The sequence below is a fragment of the Octodon degus genome, unplaced genomic scaffold (assembly GCF_000260255.1).
Source record: "Octodon degus isolate 3935 unplaced genomic scaffold, OctDeg1.0 scaffold00087, whole genome shotgun sequence".
In the NCBI taxonomy this organism is placed as follows: Eukaryota; Metazoa; Chordata; class Mammalia; order Rodentia; family Octodontidae; genus Octodon; species Octodon degus.
Window position 1 is genome coordinate 5,195,947 of NW_004524663.1, and position 18,202 is coordinate 5,214,148.

General features: G+C 41.8%; 1 protein-coding gene across 1 annotated transcript in view; it reads right to left on the bottom strand.

The window, feature by feature from the left end:
* The window catches only part of Pgm5 (phosphoglucomutase 5), a 204,185-nt gene that overhangs the window by 50,253 nt on the left and 135,730 nt on the right, over window positions 1-18,202 (bottom strand). The window contains exons 8-9 of the mRNA XM_004637168.2: window positions 11,023-11,158; window positions 6,939-7,122 (exon numbers count right to left, since the gene is read on the bottom strand). Coding sequence (XP_004637225.1) covers window positions 6,939-7,122; window positions 11,023-11,158 — 320 coding nt within the window. The remainder of the gene's footprint in view (window positions 1-6,938; window positions 7,123-11,022; window positions 11,159-18,202) is intronic.

The following is an 18,202-nucleotide window of genomic DNA, read 5'->3' on the forward strand; positions in this document are numbered from 1 at the left end:
TGTGTGTGTGTGTGTGTGTGTGGCCAGCTCAGCCCACCAGGGGGAGGGGCTGGCTGGCATGTGGTGCTGGGGGATTGAACCGCGGTCCCTGTGCTTTTCTAAGCTTGTTCTAAGTAGGTGCTTTAGACCACTGAGCCATCTCACCAGCCCCTCCCCTTTCGTCTTTAGGACATAGCATCAATATCATCTCCCCATAAAGAACCTTCTAGAATCCTCATCTACATTAGCTCTCCATGACATATGCATGGCTAACCAAGCTCTTTCTTTGTAATACTTTTTCTGTATGCTCTATGGCAATCTACAGCTTTATCATCAGTTGGGCTTCTCTGCTAAGCTGTCAGCAATGAACACGACCCTCGAGGGTCCTGTATGCTATTGGGTCATCAGTCCCAAAGGCTGCCCAGCATACAACAGATGTCTGGGTGTATTCATGTAATGGGTGAAGACACAATGAATAAATCAAACTTCATCTACCTTCACCATCTTGCCCTAAGCTAAGAAAAAAATGTATATTTATCACAGGGCTTTTTTTTTAAAACTTTACAATTTAAACAGAAAGACAAGTTTTTACATCTCTAACCACAATGTGTGTGTAATGACAGCGCCCCATGCCCTAAACATTTTTGCTATTCAGTGTAGAATGACTAAACCAAATACAACTTTTTTTTTTTGCTCCGAATGCCCTCAGGGCAGGTTTGGCTGGCTTGAGTTGTGGGGATCGAACCACAGCAACCTGAGCCTGACTGCTTTGTTGAAGCAGCCACTTAAAGAGCTTAGCTAAGGGCCAGGCCGCCATGATTTTCAAATTTAATTAAACTCTATAGGTGAGCTAATATCAGAATGGCTAAAATTATTTCCAAAGTCTTCCAGATGCACAAAGCACATTCCAGTAAATGGCACATGGTAGAGACAAGGATATGTTCTTACTGTTCATCTTTCAGTTGGCTTGTTAAAAAGGATGTAACCAAAGTTGAAGACTGAAGTTCAAGATGGACCAACTAATCCTGGCAAAGGAAAGGCTGAGCCCTGAGACTCCAGCTTCCTCAGCTGGCACCATCCAGATACCCTTCTGTGAGGCTACAGACAATGACATTTTGGGGAGCTCTGTACTGCTGACGAGGGCTTGGAGGACCGAGGTACACATGGATGCACCTCATGCGAGAAATAAAACAGAATTTCCAGATTGCCAGTTTACTTTAGTATTTCCAAGTACTGAGAATAAAAAGTACAGAACCTTCCTACATATGAAAATAACAACTCTTAAAAAAAAAACTGACTTCAGAGTCAGTCTACAGAGTACACTTTTTCTCTGAACTAATTTCAAGTGGGTTTTTTTCCCAGACTCAGGAGAACATCAAAATATTTCCACACAGGCTACATAACTTGAAGAGGTATTAATACACCCAAATTTAGCCTGACATAATCAAATTGGATTTGGCTTTCCACATCAGCTAACTGGTATGTATTTATTTACATCAGGTTTTTAAAATATCAGCTCAACTGTTATGTGCATATGACTCCAGCACTGGTAGGATTTCATGATATTTGAGCTTGTTCAACAGGAATACAGGAGTTGGATGAATCTTTAATAGAGACTCAATTGGACAATTTTGCTCTTCGAGTATCAAAGTTTTTCATTTCAAAGTAAATTTTCAAAACATGGGTCATAATTGTGTAAGGATGCTACCACAGTGGCAATAGCCCATCTCTCAGCATGGTGCCACTGTGTCAGATTTCCTGTCACTCACACCGGGGTTGGAGTCTTCATTCTGCCAGAGCTGGGGAAGTCTCATAAAATCCTAGGGCTCAGGCTACAAGCAAGAGACGGGAGCAGATTGCGACAAGAGGTCATCCTGGTGTTGACAATGTCCCTTGCATACTGATGGTGGGGTGAGACAGTGCCTGGCAGTAAGGCAGCCCTGGAAGTTTGCACAGTGAGCTCACCCTGAAGGGAGAGGGCTACCCCCCATGCCACGTGGAGTTGCCTTCTTTTCACTCATCTTTTTGGTCTTGTTGCAAGGCATAAGTTAGGGACTACTTAAAATAGTAATTGGATCGCACTGTTTCCCTACTTGTACAACCTCTGTTAGGCTATTTTCCCACTCATGGCTAAAGAAACCAGCACCTGCCATTCACCACACTAGATCTTAGCTGAGAATAAACAGTGATGAGCTGTTATGGGAACTTAGATCCGCAGTGGAGTCGAGCCTTATTACATATTAGCTAGCTGGCAGCAGCCATAAGTCTCAGGGCACCTGCTAAGCCCCAGTAGGGCAGGCCAGGCCCTCAGGAGTTCTCAAATGGGGCTCAGTACTCCGGGTTTCCTTCCTGCTCCTTCCAACACTTACACAGACTCTCTCAGGCAGGCTGGCCTTGACCAAACATTTCCACACTTTCGTGTCTTATTATCAAAGAGGATTTTAACTTCATTTTGGTTGAAGAAATATTTCTACTTTATTTCTAGAGATGTATGTGGGACAGCTTTTGTCCATAACCTGTTCCTGGCACTGAACTCAAATTAGGGACAGAAAGAAGACTATAAACTGCCTTCAAAAATCTCTTTCTGATTCAGAGTATGTGAGTTGGCTTGGGGCAGGGAGAGAAATGGGAATCTGACTCAATTCATAGATGACTCAGACTAAAGAGACTCTCGCAAGACGACCTGCAAGCCTGCATATCCTCCCCCTTCCCTTCTCCTGTGCTGCTCATCATGTGCCCAGAGCTTTCCTTCCCAAAGATGCAGGCTCTAATTTTCATTCATCATTTGCTAGCATTTATTAAATGCCAGAAATGTCAACTGTCTCAATTATCCCAAGGACTATATGAGATAGCCCCAATTATTATTTCTAACTTCTCAGATAAAAGCAAAGGGCACAGGGGGGTTGTATAACTTGCCAAGATAACCCAGCAAGGAAGTGGCAGAGTTGAGACAAAAACTCGAGACTTCCTGACTTTGAACCTGTGGGATTCAATGTTGCTCACACACTGCAGGAAGACCAGGAGGCCTGGGCTGCTCTGAAGCCCAACCATGTGCTTAGAGATAATTTCTGAGTCAAACAGGAATAGCAAAACATGTGTTTAAAAAACCATTGCTGAAATTCACGTCTCTTATCTTCCTTTTTCCTTAGTAAGTAGAACGTAAACCAAACAGAGATAACTAGGAACTTCCCACTACCTTGACAACATCAATTTGAATCTTAAACTTCACTGTAGAGTATTTTAAGCATACCTTAAGCAAAATATTTAAGAATAGAATAATCAGAAGATTTGGGGGAATATTTTCTATAGTAGGGCATGTGAGAATGATTTTCAAAAATGGGGTGGGGTGGGAGTGAGTGAGAGAGTGACAGAGAGACAGACAGAAAAAGAGACAGAGGAGAGAGATTGACCAATTCTCCAAACCTATAGTGAGTCAAGTTAAGAATTCTGAAAAGGAAAAAGGAACTAATACTTCTTGAGTATGAAACATGCACCAGGCACAGTACTTGGGACTTAATAAAACTTTCTTTTCAAACCTTTTCAGTTACCCTATGTTCCCACTCAGACTGAGATTCAGAGAGGTTAAGTCACATGCCCAAAGTCACTAATCTGGACACTGATAGGGTCGGCCCGCAGACCTGCCTCAGTTTAATTTCTAGGCAACTGCTGGATTCCTGAGAGGATCTTAACGATCGTCCTCCCACAGCAAACCTTGATGTTGTTCTATTAAGTTTTCTTTGAGTTTCGCTAACAGAAGGGGCTACTTCTGTTTTTCTATAGTAGATGAAATTTCTTTTGAGTTTTAAAATAATCTACAACACAGTATGCTGTTTTAAATTAACAACATTCTTAAATCAAAAAGATATAATAAGAAGGGTTAGCAAAAGGATGGAGAACCTGGAGTGCTTATACCCTGCTAGTAGGAATGTAAAGCAGTGGGGTTGCATTTGAAGACTATATGGCATTCCCTGGCACTCCTCCAAGGTTTAAAATATGCAACTATATAGCCCAGAAATTCTATTCCTCAGTATACATACCCAGGAGAAATGAAAGACTATGTCTACAAAAATATAAATATGAATATGCACCAGCATTAACCATAATAATAAAAACAGAAAACAAACTAAATCTTCAACACTGGATAAGTGGATAGTAAAATTCCCACACAAGGCAATATTATTTGGCAATGAAAAGAATGAAGCATGGATTATGGTACAACACAGTTGTCTTGTGCAAACACTACATTAAGTGCGAGAAGTTAATTACAAAGAGCCACATATTATGATTCCATCTATAGAAAATGTCCAGAACAGGCAAATCCATAGAAAAAGTAGGTCGGTGGTTTCCCAAGAATGGATTGTGGAGCGGTGTTTGAAGGGAGAGGATAACCAGAATGTAAGGTTTCTTTTGGGGATAATGAAAAATCTATAAAATTGATAGTGGTGATGACTACACGACTCTGTAGATGAAATAAACCATGAGGTGTACACTTTAAATAGGTTAGTCATATAGTATGTGAATTATGTCAATGAAGCTGACATATATTTTTAAAAAATCATGGAACTAAAATTGTGTATTTGGTAGGCTTTCAATAAATGGTCAGAGAACACCCTGGGTAATTTATTACTATTTTGAAATAATCCTAGTAAATTTAAATTCAAATATTTCTTTTAGGTGTCTATAGTTCAAAAAGTATGTCTATTTCACACAGTTTTACCAGTAGCATGTCCCAAACTCAATTACCCCTGGAATTTAAAGTGAATTTGTACTGACAACCTAAGATTGTGACATAGCCCCATAAAAATTTTTTTTCAATAAATTGCAGAGCCAAAAGGGAAATCAATATCTATGTTTGAAGAAAGGCAAAGGAGAGAGAATAAAGTGATGTCAGAACCTGAGCTCCAGTTGGGCGTTAGCCTGGTGTGGATAGTTAATAAAGATCCAAGAAGAAGTACGTAAGTGCTGAGGGCACTAACGACGAAGTGAGGTAGAGTGAGGCTGGATTGAACAGCCTCAACACAACTGAGCTCAACAGACAAGCTGCCCATGAGTAGATAAAATCCAGAACCTCGCAGATGACTCAACCGATCCTCCACAGAATGCCTTCCAAGCATTTCTCAAAAGAAAACAAAAAGCTCCCAAGGATACGTTAGGAAGTACATATCTTATCTCACTTGAAACCTACAGTATCAAAGACAAAGTGAGCATCACACTGGGGGAACGTTTGTCCAGAGTCTTAAGTAAAAATGGAAAATGGAATATTATCCAAAATTTGAAAATATATATCCAAAGCGTGGGGCTCAAAGGTGTGCTCCCGGCTTTCTGTCTTGAAACACTGACTCACTGGTATTAGTTACTTCAAGGCAAATCCAGGCCTGCCAACAAGTGAAAGGAACAGATTCCCCACTACAAGTGTGTTGGGACCAGCTCTCCGTGGTGCCATCCCTATGCACCACACACATGGTAAATAAAAAAATGTTTTAAAGCTATTACAGTGTATTGAAACTTGTTAAAATTTAGAAGAGAAAAAACAAAACCATAGTATGTACTCCTAATCTAAAGGACACCTGGGATTTGGTGTGCATTTTATTGCAGTCCCTTTCTGAAACCATCCTGCTAGGTAAGCCTTCTACAGATAAGGAAGCTTACGCCCCAAAGAGAGCAACTTTCCCAAGGTCCTGGTGGCAGGGTCAGATCCTGAGTCTCCTAGTTTCTTCCCTCCCTATTTTCTCCACTACCTCCACTTTTCCAAAATGATACCATAGCCAGTTTGTTGGGTCATAGAAGCGCTTCTAGAATGAAAAACTAATCTGTTCTTGGAGACGAAAGCCTAGTAGAACAGATCTATTACAGTGGGAACTATAAGGCACTGGGATTTGGAATATCTGCAAATCAGGGGGTCCTATGACAAGGAGGATTTATAAAATACAACTCAAAATAGAAGTAAATAAATTATATCAGGGCTGGTGATATAGCTTAGCAGAGGTAAGCGCAGAGGTTCGATCCCTGGCACTGAATGCTGCACTGGCCCCGCCCCTGGGCACACTGAGCTGGCAATGGAGTCTGAGCATGGTGGTGCATGCCTATAATCCCAGTATTAGGGAGGCAGAAATCAAGAGGATCACTACGAGTCTGAGCTGCATGATGAAACCCTGCACACACACACACACACACACACACACTAAAAAAAAAAAAAAAAACTTAAAAAATGAATTATATCTCATCCCCTGAAACATCTTATTGTTGTCCTTGGGAAGAATGTGTTAAAAGTTAAAAATGTAGGATTTGGGGAATTGAAATTAATTTAAAATTGCCCAGCATGTATTCTTTAGACTGTGTCAATACCTATTTGTGTCCAGATGGTCCATATTTGTCATACTAAATAGACAAAACTGAAAAGAAAAATAGTCATAGTAGTGACCAACTTTTCTTACACAACTCACAAAGATGAGGCCATACAGAAGTTGTGGCTGCTTTAGTCACTTATGTGTGATAGCCATTCTCAACCATGACTCTTTCTTTTGGCTTTGCTGTGCAAATTTCCCCATCGTTTCTTCCCTACTGGGGATGCCAAACTCTATAGGTTAAGCTCCTGTGATCCCTCCATGACAAAAGATAACACGAAGGGAAACATCTGTGTACCTGAGGATCCCAAGGACAGGTATCTTTTCTTCTTAGAAGCTTCTTTGAGTCTATCACCACCACATTAAGAGGACCTGAAGGCTACAAACATTTGAGAAGCAGACGTTGGGTCTACACCTGTTTGATGCATTGGCTCATCAGTTACCAAGTAGTAAAACTACTGGACATTCATCACCTTACTTCCTGGATACAAGTTTCTCCTTCCTTTCAAACAGGAAGAGCTCAGAATGGACCATCCCCAATGGCTTCTCCAGGTCTAAGATATTTTGCCCACTGCTCTGCCTCATAACCTGTTTCGATCATTCCCTCGCACATACCTGTTTCTTGGTCACGGTGCCATCCACAGGGTCCACATATTCAAAGCTATCTGTCTTCGCGACACTGTAGATATGGTTTCCGACAGCAAACTGCTGGCCAATGAAGGCCTTGTCTGTGACCAGAGCCTCCAGGTCCCTCATGATATAATATGTTGTTTTGGGCTCCAGGCCCTCGTAGTCAAACCTAGTGAATGAAGGCAGGACACAGGAATAAAAACCCAGTCAGAGAACTAGCAATCGTGTGCCCGCCTCATAGTCATCTATCATTGGTTCTGAGCTCAGGAAAGGAGAGCACAGGAAGTAACCACACTGGCCTCCCATCTTCCATCCAGCCCTTACAATCTGGCCTTCACACTGCATCAAGGCACATTGCTCTTTGCCTTTAACTCTCTCAAAACACCTATCATTTCACGGACAAGATTCAAAATTCAAATCGGTCTATGACACTATGGGATCTGCCTCTGCTCACCTCCTTGACTTGAATTTGTTCCATTTTTCACCTTGTTCACTCACTATAGCCACTATGACCTCTTCTCTGGCCTTCAGTGGCCTTTCACCCTCTCCTGCCCCTGGCCCTTTGCTCTTACTGCTTGCTGATTCTAGCTCATATGCTCTTACACTTTCAAAAAGCTGACTTATTCTTGCCCTTAAATCTTTAAACCTAATGTCCCCTCCAGAAAGTGACCAGGTATCTAAGCAGAGAGAGAGAGAGAGAGAGAGAGAGAGAGAGAGAGAGAGAGAGAGAGAGAACATGCTCTTATCACTCTTTACATTTTTATAGTAGTTATTTCAGTCTGTATTTATTTTTTGTGTATTTGGTTACTTATTGATTGTCTGGCTTTGCCCAGCAGAATATGAGCTCCAAGAGGGCAAAGACCTTAGCTCTCTTATTTTCTAGAGTTCTAGAATGTACTATGATGCTAACAGTCTAGATGGTAATGGGAAGACAGAAAGGAATGGAAGGAAGGAGATAGTTATCATGAGAGACAGAGGGAGAAGTTGACCAAGCATACTAAAAATCTCTCTTGGAAACTTGGAAGAGCTGCCACTATTGTTCTATTCAAAAACCGTCTCTCCAAGAGCAACAAATAAAACAGATACAAATAGGGTTAGGAGGTGACTAGAAACAAAGAAGAATAAAAATAATCCCTATCTTATTTATTGTTTTGAAGCTTAAAGTGTGATAATGCACACTAATCAGCCAGCACAGCATCAGGCACCAGGGCTTAAAAACAATTTATCCTCAGTCACTGCCATAAAGAAACTGGATTATCTCTCTCAACATCAGATAGTCTTGACACAGACCATACGGTGCACCCAGGAAAGCATGTTTAAGGAAAGGTGGCAGTGCCTAAGTGGCTGTGGATGGATCTCACGACACAGAGAAAGGGCGTGCATTCTTGGAGTGAAGTGAAAGAAGGAAGCTCTGAGAAGATGTTACCATTTTTTTCCACTGGAGAGCTTTTCCGTAAACATGAGGGTGTTGGCCAAGATGGAAGACATGGGGTGATACCACGTCTAGCAATTAATCCCAGCATCTCCATCCCTTTCTTTTTTCTCTTCCTCTACACAAGCTGTTTCCTTCCAAGCCTCAGAAACAGACCAATAAGGAGCCCCTTAGAATGTTCTCATTACAAGTGTTCTGATCTTCTTTAATGACAGTCATTTGGGGAAGGTGAAAACAGCCCAAACAGAAAGGGACAGGAGGAAGGAGAGGAGAGTCTAGTAGGAGACACCAAGGCATTGAAAGTGATTCAGAAGCTAGGAAAAATCCACTGAGATAGGATGAACCGTGTATAGACCAGCCTGCCCAAATGTTCATCTTCAGGCCCAAGCAGCTCTGAGATCACCTCCCCTTCACCAGCCCAAATGCTCGTGTTGGCCACTACCAACACTTACTTTAAATAGAGAACTCCTTCTAGGGTCAACTCAAGCAAAGCAAATTGCCTGCAGGATTTTTTCCCAGGTATAACTTCAGACTCAGTATGAGTTAAGCTGAAATTGTTTTATTATTTATTCTCTATCACAAAAATTGTCAGGCAAGGAGTCATTTTATTTTACAAACATTTCATCTGGCCATTTGCTTGTGTCAAAGGAAACATTCATCTTTTCATTCTATCTATTTCTTCCCTTCTCTTTCTCTCTGTGATCTTTTTGGACAGAAATCTGAAATGTAATTTAATGTCCTAGAAGAAATCAAATCTCCATAGCACATTATTCTCTAACATGGTACTTTTTATGACATATGTAATTAGCATATAAATTCTTGGCCACAAAAATAAACTATATTATAAATACACTTATAACACCATTTGTATAAAACACCGGCAGAAACTTAAATAATACTCTACAGTTTATGAGTACATCTCTGACCACATTAAACCAGAGTTTGGCAATAATGATATAGAGTCTAGTAGGAGACACCAAGGCATTGAAAGAGATTCAGAAGCTGGTTGAATTTTTGGAAGAGTTTTCCATGGAATAGAAGGATTTCATTGTTGGTGACCCCTTGGCCTACCAAAGCCAAACAGCAAAACCACATATGTACATGCATGCGTACACAATTCCACAAAAATTAGGGGGATTGGGCACTTATTAAATATACTTATGAGTTGGACAAATTCTTGTGTGCCTTGAGAATCTTGATTTTCTGATGCAATGAATAATAGGAGGTGGTTATCAGGCTATCACATTCCCAACCTTCCTAACTAAACAAGAATCAAGAACATTACAAGGTTGTCTACACTTTCCAGGACATTCAAATCTCCTTAAGTTTAATAAAACTAGATAGTCTTCCTTATTCTCGGATACTTGTCTCAGTTAACTACTTCTTAAGATAGGAAACTATCACCTTATAAGAGAAGAATCTAAAGCTCTCTTTCTGATCTCAAGCTTTTGAAACTCAACCAAATACCTAAAGCAGTTAATTATATATTCAAAATCAAAGCAAAATAAGCCATGATATGTTTTCAATATACAGACTCTCTGAGATGTCCAAAATCTCCTGACCCTACCCCAATTTCTCTACAATTTCCATCCTTTCCCATCACCCCTCTTCCCTAATTTATGGCTTGAAACTAGTATCACATTCCTGCATAATTAGGTTCATATACCTAGCCACCTAAAATACTCTGTCAATTCACCAACAGGGAAAGGGTAGACATTAACTACCCTAAGCATTTATACACTGAGCTTTTATCTTCCTCCTTGCTAATTAATATTCTCCTTTTCTGAGTCTCATTATGAAAGTAAACCTCTAGCAAAATTTGGGGTTCGTGGACCATGTGGTTCCTTCAAAGAATACCACCTTAGACATTCTGGACATTTGTCAGAAGACAAGGCAAAGGTGGGCCAGTGAGGTAGCTCAGCAGACTAAGCATCTGCTTAGGCAAGTACAGGGACTGAGGTTTGATCCCTAGTACAACATGCCACACTGGTCCCCAGCTGAGCTGGCACCAAGTCTGGGTGTGGTGCTGCACACCTGTAATACCAGTGCTGGAGAGCCTGAAAACAGGAGGATCACTACGAGTCCGAGCTGCCTAGTGAGACCCTGTACCAAATACATTTGGAAAAAAAAAAAGAAAAAGAAAAAGGAGAAGGAGGAGGAGGAGGAAGAGGAGGAAGAGGAAGAGGCAAAGGTTGAAATGAGATTACAAGAGCACCCCAACTAGCAATAGCTTTTGTCTGTCCTCCACAGACAAAAGTCCTCCATAGTCTCCTTTCTTGATAAATATGGGTGGAAAACCCCCAGGAAATGCAACCAATTTGACTATGATTTTTACAACCATCACAGCAATCAAAGGAGTTTTCAAAGCTCTGCCATTAACTTCAGCTCTTGGGATGTAGCCTACCTACTAGACAATGCTGAAAAGATGACAGTGAGATATCACCAAGGGAGGGAAAATTTGTGCATTCTATTTTAATTGCTTTTGATCCCACACCCCCAAACATCTTTTGGGTTAATCCAGCTTCTGCACTTTCAGATTTTTCTGAAAGATGCCTCCTCCTAAAAGTTCTAGCCCATTGTTTTAAAGAGAGCCTAAGCGTAATTGCCCAGGTGCCTGCAGAGGCCCTCCCTTCTCACCTGCAATAGTAATGGCGACCATATTTGGCCCAGTGGTCTCGAACAATTTCCTCCACACCTTGCTTCCGGGCAGCGATAATGGAAAGCCAGACCAAGACAGCCCAGAGGCCATCCTTCTCACGTAGGTGATCAGAACCTAAGGGAGAAAGAAATACTCCATTGAGGATTCATTTCTGGGAGTGGGAGAGCAAAAATGAAAGGAACTAACCAGACAAGTTAGGAATTGAGTGTTACATGGAAATGGCTGGATATATCTACCCACTGTGTCCCATCATACATTTGATTTTCCAAAATTATTCAACTATAATTCAAAAAACATAAAATAACAAAAATGGAAATGGTTAAAAGAATCAAGGAGCCAAGTTGATATCTCATAAGCCTAACTGTAACATTAATTCATCCATTTATGCAATAGCTATTTGGTGATTCCTACAATAAACCAAACATTATTGTATATCCTATGGATATAGCAGTGGACATGACAGCTTTTTATTTATAAAGTCTGAACTGGAGACAACAGAGATGGGCAAAAACGAAATAGACACAGAAAGATCAAGATGCATAAAATAAGGACAAGTGCTTTGAAGCAATAAGGTAAAAATTAATCTCAGAGTACGATGGCTGCGGAGACTGCTGTAGCTAAGGTTGGATGGTGGCCCCGACACGACAGTCTCCTGAAGCTTATTTGGGGAAATGGTCTCTGCAAGACAGGATCTTGAAATGAGATCTCCATGGATTATCTGAGTGTGAGGGGCCAGGGACATAGCTCAGCGGCATCAGCACTTGCCTGGCAAGTGCAAAGTCCTGAGTTCAATCCCAGGTACCACACACACACACACACACACACACACACACACACACACACACACAAAAGGATTTTCCAGGAGTGCCCTAAATTCAATGACAGATGTTCTTATAAAAAGGAAAGAAGACTTAGGAGAAGCACAGAGGCACAAGTACATAAAGACAGAGAGTGACACAGGAATTACAATTCCATGAGCCAGGGAACTTGAGGAGCCTCTGGAAATGGAAGAGGCGAGGAAGGAGCCTCCCTGGGAACCCTCTGAGGCAGGACAGCCCCATGAACACCTTAGACTGCTGGCTTCCGGGACCATGGAAGAATACATTTCTATTGTTTTAATCCACTCAGTTGGTGGCGCTTCATTGCAGAAGCTGCAGAGGACGAGAACAGAACTTTAAGGCTGGGACCACCAAGGTGATGGCATTTGAACTGACACCTGCAAAGGAGTCGGGCACAGCACAGCTGGGAGACACACTGTTCCAAACTGAAGGACAGCAAATGCAAAGTCCCAGAGGCAGGAATAAGTTGGAAAGCCTATTCCTACAGCCATGTATGTGGAAGAGACGCAGTTTGTTCTGTGCCATTCACACAAAGTAAAGTCTAAATGAGTGTCTCTCTGTGCAAGCGGAATCTAGAAGGATGTGTTCCACCAACCCCTTCCCTCCAGCATCTGTGTCTTGACCAATCATAAGCTTGCTCTGAAGCAGATTAAACTCTAAATTCAGGGGAACATGCCATAGTATGAGAAAAGCATGAAGATTTCAGAATCAAGATTTCAATTAATTGCTGCTATTCTCCAGGTATGTGAGGAGTTATTGCAAAGCTATTAACCCCTACCCTCAACTTCTCATCTATAAAATGATGACACCACCACCAATCTTGGGACATTGTGGTATCAACTTAATAAGTAAAGGAGTAAGGCGTATGGTCAGATTGTTCATGTGCAGATCCTGGCTGAGATACTTACCACTGTTTTTTGTAGTCATCTGGAATATAAGGATGATAATATCCCTGCCCTGTGCATTTATTTGCAGGAACTAAGTATCACTAGTTATCTAGAACTGTAACTGGGATATCACACCTGGTTGTTGCTGTTAATCTTGTTATTAGTAATTCATCTAAAACACCTACATGGGACTGCTTTTTGGGTACATAGTTTGAGATGAATTATTTCTAGCCATTTACATAATTTTTTACCTGACTGTAGCAATAGCCTGGGACCAAAAGGTAGATCATTTCTTCCTATAAAAGGACAATGAAAAAGGACCACAGCATTCTCATTTGCAGGACTATTAAGCACACACAGAAAATTAACAAGGGCAATATGTGTATGGAGCTGTTAAAACTTTAAACATGGGGTGAAATAACGTATGAGTTCAACATCTCTAACTTCTCAGTAAAGCTAGGGACCATTTACCATTCCTGTTATATTTATAGCATTAAGTGTATTTCTTCAAAGAGGAAAACATACAACCCTGAGAAAGCAGTAAAAGTAGCTAATTCAAAAGGAAAAGGGACCATATCTTCAGTGCTCAATCCACACTGACCCATGGCTTACTGATGCCATTGGTAGACATCCAGCTGTGGCCGCCTCGAGGTTAAGAGGATCCTGGGCATTCATCACTCCAGAAAGAGGCTCTGGGCTCAGCCAGTGAATTCTTCACACTGCTACAAAAATGGAAGAAGTTTGGAAGACTCCGGCTTAGTCCAATGGCCAGCTTCCAGAAAAACAAGTCTAGGAAACCCTGCCCTGTGGGATCATTTCAAAACCTTTTGTCCTTTTATAGCTGAAAAAAAAAATCACATTTACTTACTGGCTAGAGAAAAATATTCTTTTGTTCTAAAACATGGCTTTGCATACCTTGACTCTCCAGCTGGATCATGTGACCTAGAGACCAAACCATCAGAGGCTCTCCAGTCTGTGAGATGAGTTGTAATTCAGTGTTCAAGACAGAGTTCTTTTAGATAGATTTAAAAACATCTCAATAATTTGTAGCCAGCCGCATAGAAATTTGTGAGTTGGCTTGGATATTCTCGCCTACAAGCTGAACATTTGCCAAGTTTCATAAGGGCCTGATAACAAATAAAATTAACTGTTCTTTATAGTTCTCTGAGGTAGCCATAGAAACATTCAGGGCACTACCATCATACTGCTGTCTCCACTGGATGAGCATAGTATGCTCTGGAGGGGTTTGGAGGGTTCATCTCTCCTTAGAAAGCTCTTTAAGGTGAGCAAACTCTAAAGCCACATTATTGTCTGGTAAATTACATTAAAAAATGCAGAAAATACGAAAGTGTCAAATGGCTGCCCAAAGCCCACTACCAATGGAGCCAAGATGGAGAGGAGACGCAAACTCTACATGATACGGCTAGAAGAATTTGTTTTTAAAATGGTTTTATAAGTCAGAGTGGAAAAGAGGAACCTCAATAGACAACTATGTGAAAAGGCACAAACTGTTTTAAAAGAAAATTTTAGTCAGTGAACACTTCAACAAATATTCACTTTCACTGTGGTCAAAGAACAGTCTACAAAGCAGAAAGCCATTTGGGAACTGCTAAATTAGCAAAGATGGGGCCTGCCAAATAGCTCAGCAGATTAAAGTGCCAGCAAGCAGGCGTAGGGGCTGGGGATTTAATCCCCGGGGCCTGCTGTGCTGCCCTCTCCCAGGGTGCACTGAGACAGCAATTGAGACTAGGCATGGTGGTGTGTGCCTGTAATCCCAGCTCTTAGGAGGCTGTAAACAGGCGGATCAGTATGAGTCTGATCTAGTAGTGAGATCCTGAACACCCTGTAGATCCTTCCCTGAAGTACAAAAAAAAAAAAAAAAAAAAGTTATTTAGGGCTGGCGGTATGGCTCAGTGGATTAAGTGCTTGCTTAGGTAAGTGCAGGGCCCAGGGTTCGATCCCTGCACTGCCTGCCATGCCGACCCACCCCCATGCGTGCTGAGTCAGTGATGGAACCCAGGAGTGATGGCTTACGCCTGTAATCCCAGCACTAGGGAGACAGAAAACAGGAGGATCACTACAAGTCCGAGCTGTGTAGTGGGACCCTGCACACACACAAAAAAGATAAATAAATAAATAAACAAAGATGAGCTGGGGGAGAAGACTCTCTCCTACCTCCCCTGCTGACAGAATGCCCGTATGAGTACAGATTGTGATTTACACACAATGAACAGTAATCTCTAAAATCTACTTAGCTCTGGACTCAGCTATGCAATTTCTTAACCTTTAGTCATAAACACATTCACTAAATAAGCTAAAAGGGAGAGGTGGAAAAACATAAATTTTGAACAATAAGCTTTTGAACAAAAGCTTATTGTGTGAAAAAAGTATTGAGTAAGAATCTTTAGTAACAGGATAATGTTCATAGAATTTTAATAAGTGGACAAACACAATGCATAAAAAAGTATATCCGGCATATATTTGGATAAAGATGTACGCATGTCCTGTACATGGGCACCCAGGTGAATAACGGAAAGTCAGATAGCAAACTTTCAGTATTAGCTGTCTCTCTGAAGTGGTAGAATTCAGGTGAAGAATTTATCTTTCCATTGAAGAACTTCTGTGATAAAAAGATACATGTTATTTTCATAAGAAAAAATGTTTAGACTTGTCAATGGTGTGTATAAATTGAGGCTGAAAACACACCTTTTCCAGAATGTTATATAGTGGGATCAGTACACACCCTTTCCAGATTGGCATTCCTATGTCAGTGACACCCATCTAAATCTCTTCCCTGTCCTTTCTTGGGGTGAGGGATTGCACCTTTTTGACACTGAGCAGCACCAGCACAATTCTGAAGCCTGCTCCTCCAGCTGGTGCCCCCAGAGCTTGCCACACATGCTAGTCCTTTCAAAAGGTGACCCTTTCAGAGTGCTCAAAAATCTAGGCACCCAACCCCTACAGTCAAGAGAGAAAAAACCCTGGCTACTGCTCCAACTGATAGCAGCCCTTGGCATTATCCATGTGGCATTAGTTTTAGGCGCATGCAGAATGTTAGAGCTCTGAGGTTAACAATGCTTCTTACAAGGCCTGGGAGGCCAAGCAATGTGCCCCTGAGAGGGCAGTGTATAAAGCTGTGAGTGAAAAGCCTATCCAGTGAAAACCTCAGAAGTTTAAGAAAGCCAGGGATGTGGATTGTCTAAGGAGAGCTGTGAGGAGAAAGCAAAGCCAGCCCCAGAGAAAAGTCATGGGAGCTACCAGCAGGAGTGCCATGGGGTGGAACCATGTAGGGCTTTTGGAGCTCACAACTCATTACAGGTTGTTTTGGATGCTCCACATGGAACTACAGGACTTAATGCTTGCCCTTCTGGATTTTGGACTTGCCTTGGTCCCAATGGTTTGTGTCCTCCTATGTATTCCTTTTGGAATGATAATGTTTATCTTGTGCCTTTGAAAGTTGGAAGTGTTTAACTTTTCATTTGTACAGGGGCTCACAGCTAAGAATTTGCCTTAGATCTTGGGACTTGGACTTTTCAGCAACGCTAAAACTGTTAGGATGTCAGCAACTCTTGTAGATAGACTAAGTGCTTTTTGCATAAAGGAATGTGTGTGTCTTTTGGGGGCAGAGGCAAAATGTTATGGTTCTCATGTAATATAATGTTGATAGACTTAATAAGGATTCATAAAGACTGTTAAAGCTGTGTTATAATGTCCAAGTTGTAAAATGTTAATAAGCATATCTTTATACTTGGAGACTGGTATTAAAAAGTATGTCTAGTTGCCAACTTGACGAGGGGTGTACTGTGGTGGTTGAAATTGGGCCAACTTGAGATGTCAAAAGCTTAGCTGGATCCGCTTGGCAACACCGTGTCCTGGGGCATAGCAGCCCCACCCCAGGGCAGGCAGGGCCCACCATAGAGTACTCAGCACAAAAAGGTCATATAAAGGGGCTCAGAAAGGCTTCTGTACACCTTGGAGGAGCTTCGCCAATGCAGCTGTGCCACTTCAGAGGCGCTCTGGTCTTCACAGTCAGCACAGAAGGGAGAGAGAGAGAGGCTTGACAGCCGCCACAGCTGCTGCTTCTCCTCTGCTCTCTGCTGTTCTCTGCCACCATGAACTGCTGCCTTCTTTCCTAGAGCCAGCTAAGTATGGACTAAAACCTCTGCTAACTAAGCTAAACAAACATTTTCTTCCCTAATTTTAAGTGTCCGGTATTTATCCCAGCAATGAGTAAAAAGTAACTGAGATAGCATTTAACTGGGGGGAAGAAAACTGACCCTTACTCCCATAGCCTGCACCTACCACTTGCCCCACCTCCCTCCACCCAGGACCTCCCAGTCCAAAGCCCACTTGCTCCACTCCACTCTGCATAGCAGCCATCTCCAGCCAGACACCAGAAGGTGCTCTCCCCTGCCCTGACATCAGCAGAACTCACCAGCCAGCATCAAGAAAGTGTTTCATGGGCTGGGGAGATGGTTCAGTGGAATAAGCACTTCCCTGGCAAGCGCAAGGGCCTGAGTTCAATCCCCGGTTCCGCAAAAAAAAAGAAAAAAAAAAGAAAGAAAGTGTTTCATTTTCCTCATCAGAAACATCACGATCCCTTCTCCACTCAAATTAAATGTTGGATTCTCTCAAGCTTTGAAACTACGTTCCCTGTAGTAGGCTACACACTACTAAGTATGTTGCCCTGCAAGAAGATGCAATAAATAAAAGGAAATAGCAACAAAAGGGAAAAATAAAGAGAATATTCCATCATCTCCAAGGAATTGTGCTCAAATGGAAAACCACATGCTGATAAAACAAAACCAAAAAATTACATGTGACTAATAGGTTCAATCCTCACAGCTGAAATTCTGATCAGAATATATATGCAATTTTATAAATGATGCTTAGTGGTAACATGCTGTAGTAACTCCTACTAAAGAAGTTTGAAAATTCTAAGGTTCCACACTGCCCACCACAGGCTAGCAAGAGCAGGCATCCATATTTCTTTTTTGCAAAGCTCCTTGGGTAATTCTCATGGGTATCCAGGGCTGACAGCCGCCTATTGAAGAACAGGCTGTTCTACACACTCTCATGAGAAGGTAGTGAGCAAGACTTCTTCCTCTTTTGGCTCTAAGTTGGTGCTAAAGGACAGCAGCCGTAGGTCTCTTACTCAATGAATGCCACTGGCCTTGTGCACGTAGGTGGTCCTCATGATATCAGCTTTGGTGTCATGGCTCCCCTCTGCTCTTTGAAGACTGATGACTTTGCCAGCTGAATGTGACCAGCTCATCCTGATTTGCCTAGGACTTCCTGGTTTTATCAATAAAAGTACCACATCCTAGAATCTTTCGGACCTGGGTAAAGCAAGCTGGTTAATCATCCAATAGGAAAGGCCATACACTCTAGGAGATTCTGGTTATGTGTAGGAGAGGCACACATGCCTTAGT